The 25,906-nt window shown below is 38.0% G+C and overlaps 1 protein-coding gene across 5 annotated transcripts in view; it reads left to right on the top strand.

Moving 5' to 3' along the window:
• UBN2 (ubinuclein 2) overlaps positions 1-25,906 on the top strand; it is a 57,486-nt gene that overhangs the window by 13,319 nt on the left and 18,261 nt on the right. For all 5 annotated transcript variants that reach the window (XR_007504603.1, XR_007504602.1, XR_007504604.1 and 2 more), the window contains exons 4-12: positions 9,641-9,778; positions 10,953-11,065; positions 12,105-12,603; positions 16,216-16,286; positions 16,986-17,115; positions 18,446-18,564; positions 19,180-19,293; positions 20,643-20,786; positions 25,165-25,215. Coding sequence is in view for 2 of the 5 variants with exons in the window: in XM_049791945.1 (XP_049647902.1) it covers positions 9,641-9,778; positions 10,953-11,065; positions 12,105-12,603; positions 16,216-16,286; positions 16,986-17,115; positions 18,446-18,564; positions 19,180-19,293; positions 20,643-20,786; positions 25,165-25,215 (1,379 nt within the window). In the remaining 3 variants the exon portion in view is untranslated. The remainder of the gene's footprint in view (positions 1-9,640; positions 9,779-10,952; positions 11,066-12,104; positions 12,604-16,215; positions 16,287-16,985; positions 17,116-18,445; positions 18,565-19,179; positions 19,294-20,642; positions 20,787-25,164; positions 25,216-25,906) is intronic.

Consider the following 25,906-nt stretch of genomic DNA (forward strand, 5'->3'; position numbering starts at 1 on the left):
GCTTCTGATACCTCTTGCCAGACTCCTTGCAAGAACATACAAAAGGCAGTTGTTAGAGGACCAGATGGTTGCATCATGTGGTAGCTGTGGAAGCTACTGGGGAGAATGGTGTATTCTCTAAAGATTGCTCTTCTGAACAAATCGTTATGCCTTGTGTCTGCATTACAAATGCAGACTAGTGAGAGGCCATCTCTGTTTTGCTTTTACCCCCATTTCTATGCAGAAAAGAAGAAGAAAAAAAATGCACTGTGTGCCAGCTGCAGTCTAAGTTGCTGTTGCAGAGCTTAAGGGTCCTGTAATGTAGGAGTTAAGTTCAACAAAACCTCTCATTCCATCTCACATGCAAGCAGGGAGTGGAGAGAGAAAATCTACATGTCTGGCTTTTGCTCATCTTCTGTGTGGCCAGCTATTAAATCACCATGTACCCTGAGAATTGTCAGAGCCAGGCCCAGCCTGGACTTACTCCCTTTTGGAAGATATCCTTTCTTACAGATAAAAAGCTATAATATCCTGGGCACAAACACTTGAAAAATGAGTGCTTCTTGAATTGTTCCAGAATTGACATCCTGTTGTCTCCCTCTGTTTCCCAGAAGGAAAAAAAAATAATGAAAGCTTTCTTAGAATTTTAGTCCTTTTTCTTGTCACAGGTGTGGAAGAAATATTGAGCTCTTTGGCGCTGAAACAGATTTATTCCATAGCTTTAGAGAGATTTTCCTTCTAAAAACAGATTTTGAGGTAATGCTATCAAATATTAATCAAGAAATCAAACATAAAACTCTAAGCCTGTTTTTAGCAGGCATTGTAATTGAGTTAAGAAATTCTGCTTTCTTTGGATCCATTTCCAGTTAAGAAATTTTGTACATGTAACATAGGTGCATATATAACAAATAGCGTATGTAACAGAGCATTTGTGTCCTCCAGAGGTCCAGGAACGCAATTGTTCTGCTTGTTTTCTTGAGGGCCCGGATCAGGGTCAAGTGCAGGGAGTGTGCTAATGGCATGATTCTCAGGTAGTGGATTTTGATGGGGCTGGAGTACAGACAGGTACAGGACATGCTTTTTTGGAGGAACGTTCTTGGAAAGTGCTGATAGAAGGGAGCTTCTCCTAAGTAAAGAGATTTTTTCCTGTCAGACTCCTCAGAGGGCACTGGTACCTGCCCTGATGAAGTAGGGTAAAATTTGGGCTGTTTAGTAGGCTAGATTGCCATTGTTTGCCTTCTGTGAAAATGAAAACCACACAGGAGATTATTACAGACTTGCTTTCATTGTTTACTCTGGAAAGGATCAGTACTTTCCTACAGTGTACTAAAGACTTTATCAGCATGGCTGCATTAAGATCATCAAAGTCCTTGTGACTACCGAACACAGAAAAGTAAGGGCTCCCGAAGAGCAATTCAGTGGACTTGGGCATGAAGCCAACTAAAGGAAAATAGTGGAGAAAGGTTCTTGGATACGTATTACCCGAAGAGACACAGTCAATTCCTACCTCCCATCTTCCTCCAGACTTGTCTCCTCTTACGGGAATAAGTTACAGGTTGCTGTTTGCTTTGGATATACCTGGTACCTATGCTGTTCAGTTTTTTTACTATCCTCCTTGGAAAAGTTTTAGCTGGTCCTGTTTGGAAGAAGTGGCTTTTCCTTTCTGAATGCAGTTGCAGGCAAGTGGGAAATCCATGCTTCAGCCTATACAGCAGATATTTCTGGGTTGAGCATTTTGACTGTAGTCACTGGGTTGTGAACTCTTCATTCCAGAAAAAAAAAAGTAAATCAAGACCTTCTTACTATTGTTTCTAACCACTATGTAGTGGTTAGTCTGATGGCAAGTCCTAATCTTTGCTTATCTTAACAGACCTCTATGGTAGTAATACACAAAATGTTCATAACCTGCAAAGAAAGCTGTCCCTCCTCAGTGTTTCTACTGCTTTGATGTTGACAGTAGGTTTTGCTACAGTGTAAACTGCCCAGAACTACATTCTTTGTGGAATGGTATTCCTGTAGATTTCTCTTTCCCCTCTATTTTTCCTGCATGCACACATATGCATACATGTGCATATCAGCCTGGTTTGGCTGGACTACTTGCTCTTGTGATGACCCCTGAATATTTGGTTGGTTGAATACCTTCCTGACAATGTAAGCTTTATATAGATAGAGATTCCAGAGGAATACAGTGCTTTCTGCTATGTGATCTAGAACAGGGATCTGAAGAAATACATGGTGCTTAGTGAAAAAGTACGCAATTTTCTCATACTCAGAGGTAGTAAGACTTGCACATCTTAAAGACCAGCTAGCACCTTCCCCATGTTGGGTCCATGAATGCAGAGGAAGAACAATGCCACCTAGAAATCTGTAAGCAGTGCAAGCTGTCTTTCAAAGCAGCAGTACCAGGTAGTCACGCTGACAGAAACTGAAGCAAAACATGAATGCCAAGAGCAATGGGAAGCGTGCAGTTCAGTACTTCAGACACCTGGAGCCCTATGTCAGTATTTAACCCAGTCTACTGTATTCATGGTTCCACAGCAGCCTTCCAAACACTGGTGTAAGAGTCCTGTGCTGCTGGGTAGAGAAAACTAGCCTACCAATGGTTTCTCATACGGGGAAAGTTTCTCCAAAACAGATAATTCAAGTTAAACAAAAACCTTTTTTTTCTTTAGCTACACCTTGCCTCAAGAGCTCAGATCCTTTTAAAACACAGCCTTTCAAGGCTTGTATGTTGATTTTAGTAATTCCAAGCACATTGTTAAGAGTAGGCCTTTCTATGTGGGTTCCCTAGGATACTTTCCATAATTTAAGGGCTTAATATTTGCAAAAATGCTGTGTTATGATATACAGTTTTCACACATTCTCAGGATAAATTTGCTTTACTTCATCTTGTAATCTCCAGGTTTATTAAAGGTGTGATAGATTTAATATTGTCTTCTCACACCCTGCCTTCCCCTCAAGAGTTCCTGCTGTTGTGATCTAAAACTTGAAGCTGATGGATTGCCAGTAAAAGCAGCTTGCTCAAGACTCTTGAATATCTGAGATGCTTTTTCCCAACGAGAATGGTATCTGCTTGGGGAATGGCAGAGCTTGGTGGGCTGATGGTAATGTTTAACTTTTTTGTGGGGTTCTGGGCCGGATATTGTTTTAGGCCAACTTGTTCTCATCCTTCCTACTCAAAAGAACTTGTTTTATGCATAGCTATGGAGGGCAGTGTTGTTGCTTGAGAAAGATAAACATCTTAAAAAAAAATAAAAACCAAACACAAAAAAACCCTATCAACCTGCCAATGTTGGATGCATATACAGAAAAATGCTACGTAGGATCTGTTATTAAACATACTTTCACAATGGATTGAGAGATAAATTTATCATTGCATTTTTCATGTGGAAAAAGCTGCCTTTGTAGACCTCTATCACAAACCTCATCCACACTGAATACATGAGGGTGCATTAAAGTGCTCCCTCTTTTTTTTTTTTTTTTTGTAAGAGATTCATTTACTAGCTGCTTCATTGGCTATGGATTTGTGTGTTTATATTACTGGTCCACCTTCCTTGTTCATTGTCACTTTGCCCAGTCTTGGAAGTTCCGTGGTTGGGGAATAGTGCTCACTTAGCTGAGTGCACCAGGTCACCTTTAATAAAAGATGTCTTGCATGCATTCTTCCCGGGTGCCTTCAGGGTAGATCTGCCAATTGGCCCCTGACGGGTCATATGCATTTGAGTGAATACAAGGGCAAATTTTGATTAGGAGATTCTTTGCTTTGTATTCCTCCTCACCCCAAGATAAAGAAAGGTGTAAAGTGGTAGAGTACCAAACAAATAAAGCAGATACTGTTCTGCTTAATGCTGAACAGACATGTTTAAACTATATACCCAGCAGTCCTCTAGTACAAGAACTGTTATGGCTAGAGGGACAAAGGTAGTTGAATTGGCAGAACATGTCTGATGTTTGCAACAGTAATGTTCTCTTGCTCCTTCTGTAAGATATCATATCCTTTTTTTAGGAAGGAATAAGTAATTTCTTGATTATTATTTTTTTTTTTTAAATTCTGTGCTCTGGCCTAGGTTTCAACCAGCTAGTTTAGGACTGCTCGTGTATTTAATCACCTCAGTGGGACAACTGGGAAACTGAAAATTCAGCATCTGCATAGGTACTTGAAAAAAAGTGAGACTTCTATCTGGCCTTTGTAGTACTATTGTTTAAATTTGTGTACATCAAGAATGTACAAGTAAGAAATAAAATAATTAAGTACTAATAATGATAATAGGTATAGCAACTTCTTTTTGCTAAATTTAATTTTTTGAAGAGCACAAAATCACTTTTCAGAGTAATCCGAGCTGCTAGAGGGGTAGGTCCTGCCCTAGGATCAACAATTCTTCATGAGCAGATGAATTTATTTAAACAGCACAAGGAACTCAAGTGTTTTCAAAAAAATATACAAACAATATGATTGTTAATGTAATATAAAGGAGGGGTTTATAACATGCCAAAAGAACAGATCTTTGACAAGACCATTTGTCTTAAGTGCCATATATGGTAAGTCTGTTCTTGGAAAAGGAAAGCCTAACTTTTTTCTACAGAATCTTCTAGTAATTCTGTAACATGAAACCTGGAGAGGTTAAATAATACATTGCATATTTGTTTGCAATAAAAACACTGAACTATATTTTCATTGTGGGTCAGAGCTCAATCTCTGATACAGTAGAGTTGAACAAATAAAGGTGGTCATATGAGTGGCCATACATCTTATAACTTGGGCTGAAATATTTTCAAGGCGGTAAGAATGTCATCTCATTGTACTGAAGGTCACTTAAGCTAATAGCTTGACTCTGGTGACTGGTGGAAGGGTTTAAAAGGTGGTGGTTGTGGTGAGAACAAAACAGGGCAATATACAGATACTGGTACTTCTCTCAAGGTGCTCTGGTAGGCTGATAGATTGTAATATCCTGACTACTACACTAGGATTCTCCTAGGAGACTATCCTATCCTAATGTAGACTACCCTGAGCCAGGTATTCTATCGTTATTTAATAGTCTGTTATGCTTTTTTCTCTTGTGCTTTGCCAGCTGTCCTTTGCCCCAGGATTAAAAAAACAAAACCCACCAAAACAACTTGTCTATGCATTTTGGAAGAGGAACCTTCTTTACCATGGGAAAACTCTTTCTGCTTGCTCTTTGATGTAGTCTTGGATTAGAAAAGCAATGTATTGTTACCCCTTAACATTGTTCAGGATTTCATTGTATATTCTATTATGCTATTTTTTTTGAAAGATAGTTCTGTGGGGTTTTTTTTGTTTGAAGACTTATCCTTAAAGGATAGCAAAGCTAAAGAGTGCGTTTCAGTTCTTTGTGGCTTTAAGAAGCATAGAGATTAACTATGTTTGAAGTATCTTGAAGTATGTAGTGAACTGTATGGATATTCAGTCCATTTGGCTGAAGCAACCATATTAGACATCACTTCAGTAGCTTGACTTGATTCAGTGGGCTAATGATGATCAAAAATAAACAGCTCCCTTCCCCAAGCTGGTTAGAGCCATCTCAAAAATGAACTGCACAAGGAACAAAAATGATCCCTTCTTATCTTTTATTTAAATAACAGCAGTTTCACAACAAATAAAGTACAGGCTACATTTCTTAAAACACTTGGATATGCTTGCAGGAAAACTCATTTCCAGGACTTAATACAGGAGTATTAAAAAGCCTTTTCACATGTGTACTTGTATAGTATAGGTTGTTGTCTGGAATGGAGCTGAAGAGGAGGATCATGGTCAAAATAAATACCTGAACACAAGAGTAGACAATAATAATAGAAGATATTGCTGTGTACTGTGGGTCTGGATTTCAGAACTAAATTGGTATAATGCATAAAATTTCACTGTTTTTCTTGGTATAATAATGAAGTTGAAACTGGTTAACTTATTTAAAAAAAAAACACAACTAAATTATCTTTCACACCTAAATATTTAATTAGATTAATGGCACTAGAAGCATAATAATGTAGCTCAAGGACAGTAGTTTAAAATAACTTACATACTGATCTGCTTTTAGATGATCAGACAATATATCGGTCTTATTTTGTTATCTGCAGAATGATTCCATTATCTTTTATGGGACAAATCTGTGTTCACAGGAGTCAATTATATATGAAGTCCTGCCTGTTAGTAGGTCTCAGAATTTTAATTCTCAGTCTTGGAATGTATAAGGAAGAGCAGAACAAAGGGCTTAAACTATTTGCCTTAATAGGATCATTTCTGTGATTTCATATGCAGAAAAAGCTAGTGCAAAGCAAAGGTCTTGAAAAAAATTAATCAGAAGATTTAGAAGTTGCAAGAACCATGTTCCCTTTCACTGAGCGTCCTGAAGAAACTTTAAAATTAAGTTTAATCTAGCTGTTGCTAATATCTTATACAATCATATTCAAATTTTCTGTTCAATTAGGGCGCTAGAAAATAGTAAGCTTACCTCAAAGGAGGGGGTACCTGTTTGCCTTGTTCCTATGGAGTTGTGCCACATAGCATGTTGATCATTCTAATAATCAGCTGTGATTCATGGCTTCCTCGCTTGTGGACTGTCTTTAATCCTTACTTTTTCTTCTGTGTGTTCTCCAGGACTTCCTTTACTGTTCTGCAGCCAAGTCTTTACTGTGTTTCCCTTTACTCGTTCTTCACTTCTTATGATAATGGTCGCAGCTTTGACTGTGTGCTTTCTCCTTCAAACTTGGCAACTACTGTGTTTCTTCTGTTTTGAACCTGTTCTGCCCCAACCTCACCAATTCAGTTCGCACCCTGTCAGCTCAAAAGGGAGATGCCTGCTCTGTCTATTAAGCACTGGGGATAATAATTTATTTTCTTTCCCTTTCATTTTCCTTGTATGTAATGAAGCTGGTTCTGAGAGCTGTGGAAAAACATCAATTTCTCTGAAATTCTTACCCAGTCTCCACTCTCAAGTTTACTTTGCACCTCCTACTTTGTGTGATCGTCCTGGTCTCTTCAAGTCCACAACTAAGGCAGTCTGCTTTCATTTTGTCCAATTACTAGATTCTCCTGCTTTCTTGTGCTATCTCTTGTATGATCTTAGGGTATTTCATAGATCCTGTCACCATTTTTCCTTTCCCTTCCTGTCTTACTGTACTGCTTGTTAAGCCTTCCTTTCCAGGAAGATAAAAGGTGATGACTCCTAGAAATTTCTAACTACTTATTTAGATCAAATCCACTTAGGTCTCCAGTTCAGGCTCTTTCACCAGCTTCCTTGTTGAAGTATACATTTACTGTTTTCCTCTTCTGGATAACTCTTCTTGTCTTCTTCTGGATGACTCTTCTTCTTGTCTTAATGCTTTCGGTAGCCCAGACTTTTTGGTTCTTAAACCATTTTATCTTCAGTATATTTTGCATGGCATGCAGGGGAATAGCAATAAGCTGGTAGCAGACACTCTACTTTGCACTCTTGTGTGTTCCCTTCATGTAGGTGATCTCAAGTCTTCAGTTAATGTTGTGGCTCTTAAAACTGCCTACTAATTTATTCAGCCTGTTGAATTCTGTCTTAACGGACATGCAGTGGAAGGCCTGCTGGTTCAAACTTCAAAATAACAAAAACATTGTTTCCTTGTCAAGTATCTTAATTCTTAATTGTTTGGCTGTGCTACCAAACATGTATTGCTTGCAGCTGTAACTCAAAATTGACCTTTTCCTCTCCCAGAGTGCATACCTCTGAGGTGTGTCAAAATCCTACCCTTTCTTTCAGAAGAAAGGCAAAAATTGATTGTGCTGTTAGTGTGTCTTTCTGGTACTTTTCTAATGCTTTCTAGGTCCTGTACATGCTTCCTCCTTATCTTTGTTGGCAGGTCTGTGTCTCAGGCATTCTGGTTTTATGCTTCCAGACAGACTATAGCTTCTGTAGTGGTATTTGTTGCTTATTAAGTGCACCACCTTAGAATTTTCAGTATTTGAAAACTAAGAGTGGTAGTTCGAATTCAGAGTAGTTCAGTACAACATTGTGCTTCTGTGTAGTGAAAACAGCATTGTCAAGGCAATAGTCCCTCAGTTCTCTTGCAAACACTTCCATGGCTTGCTTTGCTGATACTCATGTATAGAGCCAGAATGAATCTATTCATCCTCTCAGCCTTTTTGAGAGTTTATTAACAAGATATTTCCTAGCGATTAACAGTTTTCTGGTAATACTTCAGGAGTATTCATTCTGAGGAGGCTGCTGGTAATGAAACAATAGAATTAGTATTGTCTCCCACTATACTTAATATTGACCACTTTTCCTATGTCTTTGGATTTCAATATTTTTGAGATACAGCTTAGTAATTCTAACTTGGAAATTCCTGCATTAATATTAAGTGCTTTTCAAAATAAAGTGTATATAAGAGTTTGAAACCTTTTGTGGTTTTAAAACTGTGTAAACAGAGTGAGAATATATCTGACTTTCAACAAAACAAGTCCTGGCATTGTGGTATTTGTGTAAAAGGCAATGTCATATTCAACACCTAAAATGGTAAATAAGCTAACAAATACTGTGGCTAAGTTTGTCGTGTCTGGGATAGCTTTTTGAACGAAAGAAAATTTCAGAACTTTGTAAGAGAAGTAGGTTTTTAAGCAGGGCACTGTGGTTAGAGTTGGTACTAAATGTAGCATGTGTTGGAACATCTGAACATGTCAAGTGCACTGTGGAGATGGGTATTAATGAAAACTGTGGCAGTCAATGAAACCAAGCATATAATCTGAAAAGGTTTTTTTACGCTTAATTTACAAAGAAGTCTCTACTATCTTCAGTCCTATTTCCTGGATATAACATCCAGTTCCGTAAAATTCTGACATAGACTTCTTCCACTGCAATATAGTGATTGTTCAGACTGTCATCTTTTTCAAAAATATGACAGAAATAGGTTCTGGAAATAACTGTAGCTATCACTTAAAGATAACTTAATGGGCCTGTGGTAGAAGCATATGACTAACAGAAGGTAATCTGAACTGCACATTGTCTCATAACATTGAAGGGTATTCAACAGAAGTATGAAGCTTAAAACTTATAATCAATAGAGGCAGGGTTGGGGTTTTTTTTTGTACAAAATTTGTTTTCAATCAGTGATGTTGCTGGTATGCCTGTAAGGCTGTTGCAGATGAAAACAAGTAATTCATTATGTGCCTGCCTACTTCCTGGACAGAAACAACCATTGAACAGTCAAGTGAAGTTGCTCATAGGCAAGTGGTATATCATTCTTCGTACGCTTTATGGATCTTGAGATTTAACATCTACCATAATGTAACATGCTCTCAGAGAAAAATTATTGGGGAAATTTTTTTTAAAACTGTTTGGCCTCCTCCCCCTCCCCCCCCCCCCCCCCCCCCCCCCTCAGGTGGGGTGGGGAGGGGAATGCCTCTGTCCCCATCCTCAGAAAGCTTCAGTACTTTTAATGCTGTAATCCTATCTTTTCTTCCCAAAAAGGGGCATTGTTTTGAAAGCAGAAAGGTTATTCTGTGATATTAATATTCTGTAATATTGGCCAGTAAGTTTTCAATAGCACTACTATCCTGTTTTTATTCTAGTAAGGTGTGCTATGAACTTGTATATAATTTTTTATGTATAGGGACTGGTAAATGAAAAACATACTCATTATATTAAGAAATGCTGATAAACTCATCTTTTTTCCTGCCTAGTATGATGAATTGGTTCCTGCATCCCTGACAACCAAATATGGAGGCTTTTATATCAACACTGGTACATTGCAGTTCCGCCAGGCATCTGACTCAGAGGATGAAGACTTTGCAGAAGACAAAAAGCATAGGCCACCTAAAGTGAGTGATCTTAATTATGCTTTTTATACAGAACTTACAGCTAGGCGGACACTGGTAAATACTTGATACCCTTAGAATGGCACAGATGAAGAGGCTGAAAGCAGAATGATGCACAGTGCTGTTTTACTGCATTTTCTGGTTTGGGGGTTAGGTACTAGCATTCTGGAAATAACTCGGGATGTCCACAGGCTGTCCAGTCTTGTAAGACTAACTATCTGTTTAGGCAAGCTAACAAGTTGTGTCCATCCATCTTGAAGTGACAGTTGATTCTGTAATTTTAGAGGAATTTTATGAGATAAGAAAAATTTTCCAACCCTGCTTTTATGATTTTGCACAAAGCTTGCATAACTTAAAATTTTTCCTAATGTTTAGAATAAAACTTAAACAAAACATCTGTTAAAATAAACTCAGCGCTAAGAATAGCTATAATAAAAAGTATATGTACAGTCTTTCCCAAACAGCTTGCTGTTCTATGTACTTTGGCAGGTTATGATCGATGTGAACACGTTTGCTTATGATGTTCATGAGTTGCATGCCATTCCAAGAACTTTTTGCTTTCTGATGTCCTTTCCTGCTCTATAATTCTTTAAATTTAACATAATTTTAAGGTTCTAGTATTGGATCTGACTGGGATGGAGTTAACTTTCTTCACTAAAATAATGTTGATAACACACCAGAGTTTTCTCTTGCTGAGTAATTTTTGCACAGTGTGAAGGCTTTCTTTTTTTCCCTACCCTTCACCAGCAGGTAAGCTAGGGATTAGCAAGAGCTTGGGAGGGGAGACAGCTGATCTGAATTGGCCAAAAAGATACTCCGTATGATGTAACTTCATACTCAGCAATGAAACTGTGGTAGCAGAAGAAGAAGGTGGGGGGATTCGGTCTTCTAAGGTGGCCATTGCTCATACTGGCTGGGCATCAGTGTGCAGGTGCCTTGAAGTATTTTTCTTATTGAAAACTCTGAATTCAGTAACTGTTTTAAAAATGATTAAAGACTTAAGACTTGTCAGTAACTGCAATTGCTGCTAGGAATCTAGTAGTACTGTTTGCCTTTGTGCGCATTGAGGTATTTTCCTGGCTCTGAATTGGGAAGTGTAAGGAAAACTAAATGTTTCTTGCTGTAAAAGTCCTTTAGGAGGGAAGAATCATCGTCCTTTTTTTGATCTCTTTTCTAGATAGCAAAGTTAAAAGAAAGTGAAGATCGTGGAATGAAGAAGCGCAAGCGGAAAGATGAAGGGACAGAAAAGGAGAAGAAGCCTCGGAAAATGAAAGTTCCTAAGCAGTTGGGGTAGGTTTGTTTCTTTAGATGAACTCCTGAATTATATATGAAGTTTGCTTTCAAGGTCACGTACCGTAGCAAGATTATCACAGCTGTTTAGAATATTCTATTTTTAAACTATAATTAATAGGGAATAGACTTTGGTTTTGGAGATTCTGTGGGGGTCTTGCATAAGTAAGTCCTACAAGCTAATTTTTTTGCCCCCCCCAATTTTGAACAAGGAATAATAAACCAAAGACAAATTACAGAAAAGAAATTTTGAGTCTATGAAAAGCATTATCCATTGTTCTACCCAAAGTCTTATATAGCACTAAGAATTATATCTTCTAATGAAAAATAATTTTCTTCCTATCCCTTAGTTTCTAATCTGGAAAACTATAAACATAGCTTAATTATTCTACATGTTTCTTACTAACTTTGTGTGTGCTTTCCTGAGTTCTGAGGCTAGCATGGAAGGATTAAGGTGGTGGGTTTTTTAATTGGTTTCTAGAAGACTGTCATTGAGTGAAAGTTTTATTATTATGAATATTCAAGTTGGTATTGAAAATTTATTGGTAGTATTTTTCATCAAGGTGATGAATTGGTGGAAAATGTGGAGTTTAAGTAACATATAGATGTTGAGGCTGCATGTCAAAATGCTTAGCAATGAGGAGATTTTTTTTAACGCACACGGTGTGCCTAAACTTAAAGCAACCTGCTACTATCCAGGAGTCTGAGAGGCAGTTTTATGTATTTTAGTAGCATAGATCAGCTGTGAGTTGGACAACTGTGCCAACTTCTCCATAATTAAATTGAGAAATTGGAAGTAAATAACCTTTACATTAATGTGTACAAAACTTAGCAAAACAAATCAGTTGGAGAGCATGAAATCAAATGACCAGCAAAGGTTTATGGTAGTTGATACAATAGTCTGAAGATGGAAGCACAAAGTACTTGCTTCTTCCACCTGCTATTTTTTTAGTTGTACTAAACTCCCAGATTTTCGTTAAAGGTTACTAGGGCCTCAGGAATCACATATATTCTAATGAATGATTTCTTTCCTCTACAGAGTAATGGCCTTAAATTCACACAAGTCTGAAAAGAAGAAAAAGAAATTGTATAAAGACTCACTCTCTCTGGCTGCCATGATCCGTAAATTTCAAAAGGAGAAGGAAGCCATGAGGAAGAAGGAATCTAGTCCAAAACCTCCAGTGACTGTTGCAACCTCTACCCCTAGTAAAATTCCTTCCTCCTCTCTCAGTGCAGGAAACGATATCTCTGACTTGAATCTTAGGATCAATGATCCTGTCCTCTCCATTTTTGGTAGCACAAATGAACCTGAGCTCCTGCAAGAAGCTGAAAGTGCCCTGGAGATGCTGGGAGACATTGACTTTGACAAGTTGCTTGATGGCACTTCTGACGGCAGCCCGGTATCTGAGCTGTCAGGAGAAAATGGAAATGTCACTCAAGCAACCTACACCTCTCAGGTCATGACACCCAAGCAGGTGCCTGCCCTCCCAGAAGGTCTGCCTATGCTACTTGAAAAGCGCATTGGAGACCTTCGAACAGTAAGTATGAAGTGACTGGTAAGCAATTGCATTCAAGAATCTGAGAGAATGAGGAAGAATAATTAGGGCCTAAGTTGTCATCCTTGAATTTCTGGCTCTAAAACTCTAAAAAATGTAGAATTGATCTTAATGTCAATCTTAATGGCTGTATTTATATTCAGATGAAAATGGGCATAGGGATGATGCAGGTCAGTTGTTAAAGCAGTGTTTGTTTCACAGTGGAGACAAGGTTTTCTAAATCTTCTGTGTACAATTACTTGTAATGTTTGTTTGGGTTTCTTCCATAAGGGAAATATTAGTGTTACTTTCACTTGAATTATTAGTTGTTGAAATGGATGGGTGTTTTCTTACTTTGGAGGAGGAAACCTGAAATATGACTGCAGCTTACAAATCAATGTCTTGAATTTTTGGCTTTGTAACATAAATGCTAACTTGACAGTTTAAAAAAAACCAGGAACAACAACAAAAAAAACCCCAACCACAAAACATGCCACCCAACTACAGAAAAACAACAACCCCCCCCCCCCCCGAACTGAATATTTTGTTTTAGGTTAGAATGGAGTCCAAACTCATCAAAAATATTAATGAAAAGTATTAAATCCACAGATTACAAACATCCCAATAGCTCATTGAAAGGGATCAGAGCTATTAAGGTATTACATGATACTTGTTTCAGTTGTAGATGTTGTCTGAAGTTGAGAATAAATTTGTTATTTGATTGTCCATATTCTGATATTAAAGCTTTTCCTGACTGAGAATAAAGTGCAGCTTTTCCTTACTCAGAGTAAGTTTTGAAAAAGCGGTTTTGAGTTACTACCTTTTTGGAAGAAAATAATTTAGTAGCAGAGCTTGCTTTGCTACACGTTAGAGTTATGATAAAACATAATGTTCATCTTACCAGTATGTAAATGTTTTCTAGTGTTCTTAGTTATTTTTAAATGTACCAAGCTAAATACAGCTAAGGGGTTAATACCTACTAAAGTGAGAGAGATTATTTTGTCTACCTTTGAATTTTCAGGTTAATCTTGCTGTGAATCAACAATAAGATTCTAGCAAAACTGCAGAACAACTGAATTAGGCCAAAACTCAGGAAGTGTTAGTGGCCTGCCCCAGATTCATGCTGCTTCACTGTATAACAAGCCCCACCCAGCTGGAAGAAGGCTTTAATTTAGTGGCTCTTAGAAAACGTAACTCTTTTGCTTTTGATAATGTCTTCTGGAAGTTTGGTGCTGGCTGAGCAGAGCAAGTCTGCCCAGAGACTTGGGGAAAAACTAGACTCTGTGTTGACTTAAACATTGCAACTTCCTGACCTTCTGCAAATGTCAATCAACAGGCATGCTATCAGTGGAGGAAAGCATCTTATAAAAAGCAGGAAAAAACCCCAAATGGGTCTTGCCAAATACTTAGCAGACTCACACTTCAGTGCTCTTAGTGCAAAGAAAGCTAAGACGTTTATAAAGCTGTAGGAAAAAGACTATGTTCTGTGTATGGAGTATGAGATACCTAGATTTAAAAAAAAAATAAAAATTTAGAAAGCCACTGACTAAATACAATAACAGCTTCCTGACTTCCTTTTGTAGATTAATGTCTTCTAGTTCCCTAAGTGGGCAATTCTGAACTACCATGACAGAAGACAATATTGTACACAAGCAGGAAAGTAATAAAATGCCTTTTTTCTGTTGTGAAGGTAACTGTCAAGATGCTGTCTGTAGGGAGAACACCCCCCCCCCCCCCCACCCCCCAATTCAGTGATAGCGATACAGGTTTTGAATCTGCCAATGTTGCTCTCTTAAAAGTCAGCAACGCTGTCCAGTATGATAGTATAATGCTGAAATCGCCTTTTAAGGTCTACCTGGGACCAAAATGTCACAGCATCTCTTTCCTTCCATTTTATATAAACCAGAAGATGGTGATAATCCTTGTGTTAATAATGCTTAAAGATACTGGATTTAAGACTTTTGAACATGACTTCTTGGTATCCTGTCACTGGGAAACATCTATAATCTTTCTAATTTTTTAGCAGGAGAAATGCTTCAGTATTCTTAAACAGCTAGTACCATCCTCTCAGCAGCTGCATTTATGGTAGAAAGTGGTGAGCAGAATGCAGTTCTTACAGGAACTGAAACTCTGGTATCAATGCTCATGACTGAAGCGGTAAAGCATTCAGACAATGGGCTACCTTATGGTTTCTCATAGAGTATCAGACTCCTGTTTTCCTGTGCAGCATAGAGGTCACAATTCCAGAAAATAATTCTCTTTCAAACTTAAATGGGTCAGTTACAAAGAGCAAGAACACTAAGTATTTCATAGTAATAAAGGAATTTTATCAAGTTAACAGTTGCATTTGAGCAACCTGGTCTAGTGGAAGGTGTACCTGCCCATGGCAGGGGGCTTGGAACTAGATGAACTTTAAGGTCCCTTCCAGCCCAAACCAGTCAATGATTCTATGTTGTCATAAGTCACTAAATATTTTTTTAAAGGCAGAATTAGAGATTTTTAATTTATTTGAATATTCAGCCTCATAGCATGTGGGCTGCTTCTAATGTTTGTCAGTCACTATAATGATACCACACTTGCATACTTTTCTGCATGTATATCCTTTTCCAGCCCCTTTAGAGAGTTGCTGTCTGGTGCAACGGCAGAATATAAGATGACATTAAGCCTCTGGAAGAGTTTTGGTGGTTTTTTTCCTCTCTTGACTTCTATAAATCTGCAGTGGATGAACAATAGAGAGAAGATCTTACTGATTTTTATAGAATGGTGCAGGGAATTGGCTTTCTCCTGCAAGCTGTCATTGTTTGTGAAAATAAGAATCTAGGTGATAAGAACAAAGATAAAGGGATTCTTCATGGGAATTCCTGTGAGATCAGCAAAAACTTCTAATAAAAGGAAGTATGTATAGGAATAAGGCTGGGGTTTTTTGTTCGTTTTTGGTTTTTTTTTTTTTTTTTTTTTTTTTTTTTTCCACCCACCCACACCCACCCCAAACAGATTCAGGAAGATAGACCAGACAAAGATATTAAAGAGATAAAGTCTAAAGATGGTGAGAATGCTGGACAGCACCAGAAAAGAGAGGTGAGGTATTCCTCTAGCATATATAATCCCTTTGTAGAAATCGCAATAAAGGATTAAGATGGATCTAAGAAGGCTGGGAAGTTGTAACTGGCTGAAGCACATAGCAGGTAGAAGGGGAGCCTTTCATAGATTGAGAGTAGAAATGTGTTGATGCTTTTGCCTGCTTGACTTGTCAAGCAATATTCCTATTTAAAACAAACAGTGGTAGTGGAATGTTGTTGGTGGTGAGATAATAAAACACCTCTACCATTTTCTTCATGGTTATTGAAAAGGTGAATGTGTTAACATAGTGATCCAGGCAGATGCTAAATAGAGTGTTTGTTTGCCCTAGAGCAAGGGGTTTTTATTTGAGAATAATAATAACAATCTCACCTTTTTTCTAAACAGCTGAGTATAGTTTAGTTTTGTTTATTTTTTTCCAAGTAATGCTGTTCTCTGGAAAATAAGAATGTGATACAGGTGTAAAAGTAAAGATACAAAGGTTGTTGTGACAAAATGGTCTATGAACTTGGATACTCTTTATTGCTGTATTTTCAGGCCGCCAAGATGTTTGATGAAGAAGGCAGGAAGAAGTTTTTCACACAAGACATGAATAATATTCTGCTGGAGTAAGTGCTTATCTATACAACCTTCCCTTTTTGGAAAGGGGGCGAAAGGAAAAGTACAGAAGAGGAAATATTATTGAGGTTGTTCCAACAAAGCCCTTAAAAGTCAATGAAGGTAGATCAGTCTAAGCTAGTTATTAGCTAAAGAGATTTATACATGAATACAATTCCTGTCATGACTCTCTGTCTTTATCCAGTGTAATGTGTTTTGTAGTTCCCTATATCCTTGACTTCATGTGTAAATTTAAACAAAACTGCCATTATTTCTTCCTGTCCCCCACTTTCGTAACTCAAACCACCTTCCGCTTTCATGAAGGAAAATGCCAGCTCTTTTTAGTCTGTAGTCCTTCAAGCGTTCAATATATAAAAGGTTCTGTGTTTGTATTCTAAGAAACAAAAGGTAATCTCTAGAAGACTGCAGCAGTCAAAATTGTATCGAGATTGATGTGCAATGGTGGGAGTAAATGAAATTTTGAATAACAGTGTTCAACATTGGTGAAGTGTGTATATGAATGGTTTCTTGCCATTGATTAAGACTTCCTCCTTTTTTACAAAAGTTTATCTGCAAATGTTCCAAGCTGCTATTTTTAGTATGCATAGCTAGAATATGTTATGCATACAAAGCTTCCTTAGGTTTTTGTTCGGTTGTCATCTTCATCTTGGGGTGCCTCACTGCTTGACTGTCTCTTGTTTGTTTGTCAGTATTGAGCTACAGTTACAGGAGATAAATCCTGCCATCCGCAATGGAGTGTACTCTCACCTTGAGGCTTTTGTCCCATGCAATAAGGACACACTGATAAAGCGTCTGAAGAAGTTACACCTCAATGTCCAGGTAATGATAGGGAGATTAGCTCTAGCATGAGTCAGTTGTGTAGTAGTGATGAGGACAGAATGCAGGAGACTAGAGCAACAGCGACATGTCTCCAGTAAAGCAAAATTTTTGGATCAGTTGCTAGATCAGCTTAAAAGCTTTTTTTTTTCCTGTGTACCTGCCATTGTCACTACTTTAGGAAGAAGTATTTTAAGTATTTCAGACCATTTATTTGAGAATGAAGTGCTTTCATCTTGAATGCTGGGTACAGGGTACATATCAAAGTAGCAGAAATAGAAAACCACAATAATAACGGTTATGACGGCCTAAAAAAAAAAGATTACTATTGCATTCACTTTTGTGTCAAGAAAAAAGAAAGGCTAGACAGGTAATAGATGACCCAGCCTGTACTGTTCTTGTGAATTTGCGTTTGTGACTAGGTCTTACAAATACTTTATATGTCATTTGCAGTTGCATTTCTCTTAAAGAATTATGTTTTCCTGTTGAAGAAAAAAGTTATCTGTGATCTGAAGTATCCTGACCCAATTCTTTAGATGAAATACAGGACTAAATCTGGCAGAGGATCTGAGGATCATGAATGCAGAGATCTCAGAACTTGCTAAGGCGGCAAACAGAATCATATGTTATTTCTAAGCATAGGACATGATAGCACATAGTATTCTAGTTCTTATCAAAAAGCGGTTATGATTAAGCATGTAAAGTCAGAAGATGTAGAAAGAGTATTTAAAACATGTAGGGAAGTATATAGTATATTACTTGAATGTTTGAAGTTCCTAATGTTTGGAGACAGTTCCAGATACATAGTCCTTACCTTTGAGGTACATAAATTATATATGATAATAATCTAATACTCACATAATCTAATACATATATTTTGTTCATTACCTAGAATGTTCTTATACCACAGAGTTTTAGGGGACTTTGTTAATTGGATATTTATTTGCCAGTGTTGAGATACTCATCAGTCAAGTCATCTTGCTTTTTCCCTCAGGTTTTCTTCCCTTCCCTATTTTGATTAAAAAGCATTATTTAATGAGATCATGCCATAATGTTTTGGGATATTCATGATATGTTTCCTTGTGACTATCTTTCATCGTTTCTGGTCTCAACACTTAGATGAGTTGTATGAAGAATTTCAAGTATGTGCATTTCTATAATGCTGTTGCACCTAACAGGATTCAAGTGCTGGGTAGGCAATGGCTGTTGCAGTCAATAGTTTGTACTGCGAATATTGCCTCAGGAGTGAGCGGGAAATAATTTTTGTGAAGCTATCTGAAACACTCTTTACATTGAATCTAATGGGACTGCTTTGGTGCTTATCTTTTCACAGGATGACCGCTTGAGAGAACCACTGCAAAAGCTGAAACTGGCTGTCAGTAACGTCATGCCTGAACAGTTATGCAAGTATCAAGAGGACTGTCAGGCCCGCAATCAAGCCAAGAATGCCAAGTAGGTATTTCTGGAGTCTGTGCATGCTGGTTCTAGAGTCCAGTTGGAAGTCTGTCTCCATGTTCATTCCCTGAGCTCAGTAAAGTACTCAGCTCCAGCTTACAGGTGTCTGTAAGTTTTGAACTGTACAAAGTAGTTAGTTTTGTGGAAGTGACGCTATCACCTGACTCTAGAAAAGTTCTGTTACCTGATTGAAATAGTCTTGAGAGAATGAAATTATAAACTGTGAGAAGGATACTGGAGATTCTTAAAATGCTGGATTAATGGAGGGGGATGGTGTGTTCAGGATCTTGGCATATTTTGTCCTTGTTCCCTCATAGTTAATAGATTGATAAGCATCCTGTCATTTCCTAGTAGAAGCACTACATGAAGCTTATAGCCAGCATCCTTGATAGCCTCCATACAATGTGTCCTTTTCACTTGTCTCTGAGGTCCATAAAGCAGTGGGGAGAGGAAGATGAACTGTTTACCCTTTCAAGAAGGGTATAAAGAGAATCTGAAGATAGGTCCTTTTTTTTTTTTTTTTCCTCTAACACCTAAAATAACACTTCTTTATCAAGGAAACATTTTGTCTGTATTGTATACCTATAAAGAAAACTGTTGTTCCAACTGTAGGTTGCAAGCGGAAGATGAACGAGAGAAAAATGGATCAGAGGAAGATGATGATGAGAAACCTGGAAAGAGGGTTGTGGGACCCAGAAAGAAGTTTCATTGGGATGACACAGTGAGGTGAGACAAAACTACTTCTTCCACCAAGAGTTTTGACTGACTTCATAAAGGTATCCCCAAGGGGATGTTATTACATGATACTGTTTAATAAATAATAATTCTCAGAAGTTTTAGAGTGTTGGAGCTAAATAGGCAAGCTAGAACACTGCAATGGTAAAACACCCTTTTCTGTAACTTGAAAGGCAAGATCATCCTATGTCCAACCCTTTTTTTCCACTGCTTGTTTATCTGCTTTTTCCAAATACATGAGAATTTTCCTGGTCCTAGGACTTGAGGCTTCTTTAAGCAAAGAACAGAGCTGTAAGCAGAGTTACACCTGCTTCCCACCATTCTAGGAATAGGTCACAAAACACTGTCACCCAATGAGTGGTAAAGATTTCTGCCACTGTAGGGCAGACCATCAAAATTGGCATTTCTGGTTTGGTAAGCCTCCTAGTTCTTCTTCAAGCCAGCATTCAGAATGCATGAATCTTAACCCCTCCCATCCCCTCTGAACACAAGTTCTATGTTACCTCTCAAGAGCAACACAGATCCTTGTCTGAAATGATGAATTCTCACTGTTCTGTTTCCTAGAATAGATTTTACTGAAAACTAAGATGACTATTATTTAAATAATCTAGATAGGCTTTTAAGCGAGCAGATACTTCTAAATTGGTAATTTCCTATGCAATGTCTAAGCTAATTTTAGTACAAGGATGCATACTATTAAAAGGGGCTGGTGTACTTCTCATGATGAGTCTTTGTAGTATGCTAAGGCAACAGGGAAGCAAGCTTCATGGAGTACATCCAACTAGTATAGCTTGGACTAACCTGGAGGGGAGCCATATTTAAAGATGACATTTAAATTTGTTGGGTTTTTTCATTCAAGAGGCTCTGAAAGGCCAATGTTACTTAACTGTGTGCATTTTTATATTTTTAAGGACAGTAAAGGACAGAAGCCCTGTCAGAATCTTCTGTTGAGATACTCAGTATAGAATGGATTTCACTTGCTTTCAGACATTCTCCATCTCAAATGAGATAGAGGTCACTCTGAGCAAAGTGAGAGAAGATGTTTCAGCTATGAGGAAACCACAAAGAAAATGTAAAACCAGTAACAAAATGATAGTAAGGATGAAAAAAAAGAGCCATATGATCTGTTGGAAATGGAGAAGTGACAGTGGCACATCATACCAGTTGTAGTAGCAAAGCTGTGCAGTGGCAAACTTCCAAAAAAGCAGTTGGAACTGAGCTCTTCCTACAACTGGCAGTGGAAAGGAGCTGTGTAGCATCAGTGCGTCTATTTCTCAGCCTTTTTCTGCTGAGATTTTTGAAAGGATTGTTTCTTCCAATATTTGTGTTTCTTTCTGCAGGTCTCTGTTGTGTAATCTTGTCAAGATCAAGCTGGGATGCTATGAGCTAGAGCCAAATAGAAGTCAGTCTGCTGAAGATTACCTCAAAACGTTTATGGAAACGGAAGTGAAACCACTTTGGCCTAAAGGCTGGATGCAGGCAAGGTAAGATACCTGCTTTATATATCTATTCATTTTGGTGTTAACTACTTCTTGGATCTTAGTTATAGTCATACATTTGTCTCAACTTCAAAATATGTCAGTGGAACTGGAATATTTTAGTAAAATGTTTTTCAGAAATTAATTTTCTATCTTGTTGGCAAGCCTGAGAGCTTAAACCTCTGTTTTCCTTAAAGAACTATTTGCTTTTGTCATCTGCTGGAGTCTGAATTTACTAAAGTTCATAACACAGTGTGTGATGCTCCGTTTGAGGGGGAAGTATGAGGCGGGGGTAACTGCTTGGGAAGTTCTTTCGGCAATATAGAAAGTGACAGTGATATAAAAACTAGTTTTGCCTATATGTTGTAAGCAGTCTGATAATGCAGTGTGACAGACTTTAAAATTAAAAGCTGGAATTTCAACACCAGAGTTCACAAAACATTAAGGTTTGTGCTCTTTATTTCCTGTGTGCAATTGGGATGCTCTGTGATGCTGCGGTTAAAATGCTGGCCAGTTTCTTAATGAAAACTTAACGCTTGCTTCCTCCTGACTTACTGAGAGGAAACAACCACACAAAGGGGAAAAAATAAAATGAGAGCAATAGTCATCATTGTTAAATACAAATTTGGTGAAGTTTTCAAACACACTGAAGTGGAAGAAAAGAAGCAAACGTAGATGACGGGAGTTCTTCTGTAGCACCCATTACGAAAGACAATTTCCCATCAAATCTTGACCTAACTAAAAGCTAAATAATACAATACTAATCAATTTGCTTAAGAATACCTTGATTGTAGATTAGTCAAATCTGTATCAACCTGTAAAAATAACTGTACTGAGAAATTTCCTAGAATAGTCAGCATAGAAAATGAGGTTGTGATAAGCTGCTTGTGACACAGTGTGCTGGTTTTGGCTGGGATAGTGTTAATTTTCTTCACAGTAGCTCGTAAGGGGCTGTGTTTTGGATTTGTGCTGAAAACAGTGTAGATAACTCAGGGATGTTTTCGTTACTGCTGAGCAGTGCTTACACAGAGCCAAGGGCTGTTCTGCTTCTCACCCCACCCCAGCAGTGAGCAGGCTGGGGGGAGCACAAGGAGTTGGGGGGGGGGGGGACACGGGACACACAGCCGGGACAGCTGACCCCAACTGACCCAAGGGCTATTCCAGACCACATGATGTCATCCTCAGCTTATAACGCTGGTGGAAGGAGGAGGAAGGGGGGGGACGTTCAGAGCAATGGCGTTTGTCTTCCCAAGTCACCGTTAGGCGTGATAGACCAACCCCTGCTTTCCTGGGGATGGCTGAACACCTGCCTGCCCATGGGACGTGGGGAATGTATTCCTTGGTTTCCTTTTTTGCATGTGCAGCTTTTGCTTTATCTATGAAACTGTCTTTATCTCAACCCATGAGTTTTCTCACTTCTATTCTTCTGATTCTCTCCCCCATCCCACAGTGAGGGAGGTGAGTGAGTGGCTGCGTGGGGCTTAGTTGCTGGCTTGGGTTAAACCGTGACAAATAGTAATGAAAGGAACAAATGAAGTTTTACATTGGCATACAGCTGATTTATGTCTGTTCAAGGATCTAATTTTATATAGTAAGTATGCTGATGAGTGAGATGTTATCTCTTATGAAGGTTTTGAAGTAGGCGAGACAAGGAGTCCCAGTTTAGCTTAAGAACAGATACGGAGGTCACTGATGATAGTGGCAAAATAGCTAAGTGATAGTGTGAGGTCATCGAAGAATACATAGAAGTAAAACAAAATTTTGTATTTGAAAGCCATATAACACATATGGTTCTCTCATTTCTGTATAAGTGTGCTGAAAATTTCCATAAGCTTTTAAACTATCTATAAAAGTGGTTTCAACAAAAGAAGACGAAAAGCAAACAAACCCAAAACAAAAACAAACTCTCCCCCCCCCCCCAAAAAAAAAAAAAAAAAAAAAAAAAACAAAACTGGAAAACAAACAAACAACAACCACCAACAAAACCCAAACAAACCCAAAGAGCTGCCTGATCAGAACTTTCTGTTGACCAGCAGGACTTGATTTACCCACTGGGTAGTTTTGGTACCATAATGATATACAAATTGTCCTGTATTTACAGGGAGGCGCTTCCCTGCTGTTGGTTTAGGAAGTGATGGATTGTAATTTGTAGGCAAACAGTTATGCATGGAAAAGAGGAAAAGCAAGTATTTCCTGGAATCTGACAGTGGTAGCTCATAATACAGCACATGTTATTTGTGTGCTGGGTGCTCATTTTGTAGGGATATGAGGGTAGGGATTATCATGCTGAGGGTTTATAATTTTTTACCTTTATACGTGGCCTCAAGTGAGAAGGAACTGTGTAAATCAGAAAAAAATTTGCGCATTTAATGTTAAAAAATTACCTACTGGCTATGTATTTCATAAGGAATTCTTACTTATCAGAGTAGGTCTATGGTACCAGAGCTTTGTGGGTTCAGCCCAGAGGAAAAATTTCTTGCTCTTTCAAAGTTAACTATATTTAAAGTTCCTCATAGCTTAGTATACAAGCATGAGGTAGGGTGTTGATTGTACCTTTAAATTGCACCTCATTCATTTGTCCATGTGTACCACAACTACCTTTGTCACATGAATTTTCAGTATGTAACTTCTATACTCTGCCACATGAGATTGTTTTACTGATACTCATGGATTTAGAGAAATGCTTTTTGTCCTAAAGGATCCCAAAGCCTTTTCAAATAACATAACCCACTTTTTTGCAGCTGGGTTGCATATTAATTTAATTCCATGTATGTCTTAAAAAAGCCTGCAACCTAAATATGTGTATGTTCAAAAAAAAGTGTCAGGAACAACAGGAAGTCTGTTTCCTTTTAATGCCAAGAGTTTCATCATCTTCGGAAGTGGTCATGCAAGTAGGCTGGCAGCACATTTGTGCAGGTCAAACAGCACAGTTGAAGTCATGATAGAAAGAAACAATCTCATAATGATCTCTCTCACCACCTCTTACATCTAAGTACAGGTATGCAATGGAGGGGTTATTTTCCAAGCACGTTCGTTCTTTGGAACATAAACTGCACTGTCCTTGCTTTGAACCTTAGCTTTGACTTCTTTTCCTGTAGTAGTTACACTTCTGTCTTGAACCTTTAAGGATGATACTACAAATTAATGGGGCCTCATATTAATTTTGGATTTTCATTCCTAAATGAAAAAGATTAAGGAATAGACAAAGCACCATGAAGGAGCTGGGGAGGGGAATACTCTGGAGAAGCTGGGTAGGTCAGAAAGTGGCACACTGAACCTGTAATGAGGAATGTTCCTTTTGCTCCATGGTGTTCTTCATAGGCATTCAGTAGTCACTAATGGGGAGCACTGTAATACAGATTTGGAGGTTAGTATGGTGAAAAAAATGTGAAAATGGAGCTGAAAGTGGAATCTGAGAACTAAGGCATTGGAACTTGAGAGGATGTCAATGTCTTCTTACCAGATTATATGAGATTTGTGGATACTTGAATTTTTTATAAGTATTGCAGCTCTACAGGATGTGTTATCAGTGGTGAAAAATTCTTGTTTAGACAGCTGTTCATTATGTGGTCAGTGTTAGTGTGATGGCAGTGGTGTACAAAAACCTTGTCTGTTTTCGTTTACCTACCTGGAAACAGGGAAAGGGACCACGTTTTCATTAGCTGTCTGTTTATTTGCATTTGGGTAGCAAGCTGTAGGATAGGTACAGGTCAGGAATCATTTTCACTTCCCACTTGTCAGCTCAGGAGTTGATAACATGGAAATAAAAGGACATGTAGTGTTGAGATTTGTCATACCAACTCTTGCTATTCATTGGCTCTGTAAAGTGTACGTGTGAGTCCAGTGTAACTGAAGTCACAGAAATGATACGCAATGACCTATGCAAAATACTGAAGAAAATTAGAAACAAGCTTGGCTACTGTATTCTGATTTTTTTTCCTCCGTGCTTTAAAAAAAAAACCAACCACACAACAAACTAACCACAAAACCCAAACCTATGATCAATGTGTGGACACATAGTGTGAAGAGTTTACAATAAACCTTAATGTGATTCTTAAAATATTTCGGTAGCCTTTGAGGAGAGAGAATGAAAAATGTATTTCTTCTGTCCAGCTGAAGGAGGTAATATTCCATTCTGTTGACTTCTTGGCCATTTACTGAGGTATTTCAAATATAAACTTGAAATTAATATTTTTTTTAGCATTTTTCTGTTTATGGCTGCCTTGGAACATCATGATAGCAGTACAAACTACCTACTAGCTGCTTTGGGGACAGATAATCAAAGGGTGGTTCTGAAAATTCAAGAACACTTGTGTATTTGGTGGTCATATGCTTATTGTCCCTGTAGAATCACCTTATGTTTCTTTTCTCACCACTCTTTTAGGATGCTTTTTAAAGAAAGCCGAAGTGTACACAATCACCTCACTTCTGCTCCGTGAGTATAGTATCGACAACTTACTAGTATCTTTAGGTTGTTCATAGCATTTTTTTCTATCTTCATGCTATCTTTTTTGGATGAAGGGGAGGAAAGGGAGATATTTTGGGTTTTGTTTGAAGAGACTTCCAGTGTTAATTTTTTTATGCTTTAATTTAGACATATAACTGTAATGTTCTTGTGGCATTATATTTTAACTCAGTTATGAAGTGGCTAGGTAACTCAAGTGGATATTCATCCTTGGATTAATGCTATTTACTCAAAGTATTTCAAAACACTATACCTCTAATTTTGCGGTGCAGCATATTGAATTGAACTCGGAGACTGCAGTACTTCCTGCATTTTTTCTTATAAATATCTCTAACCACAGAAGGCTGTGCATCTTAGCTGAATTTTACCTTCTTGATTTTCAGACAACGCTATGTCCCTCTTGGGAGCTGCTCGCATTAATCCAGAAATGACTTTGAATAATGCCCAAATTGCAGTCTTTGTGATAAATATGATTAACATAGGATATTCTTGTACATAGTACCAAAACTGAGTGATGGTCCACCTACATTAAGGTCTTTTTTTAACCAGGCATATTCCTAGTTGCTTAGGAAAGGAGAATAAATGACCTATAAGATGTAAATCTGTTGATCCTCTTGAAGAAATAGAGATGAGAAAAGAAGGTGTGAAATGCTTAACTTCT

Source organism: Accipiter gentilis, chromosome 34 (genome assembly GCF_929443795.1).
Source record: "Accipiter gentilis chromosome 34, bAccGen1.1, whole genome shotgun sequence".
Taxonomy (NCBI): domain Eukaryota; kingdom Metazoa; phylum Chordata; class Aves; order Accipitriformes; family Accipitridae; genus Astur; species Astur gentilis.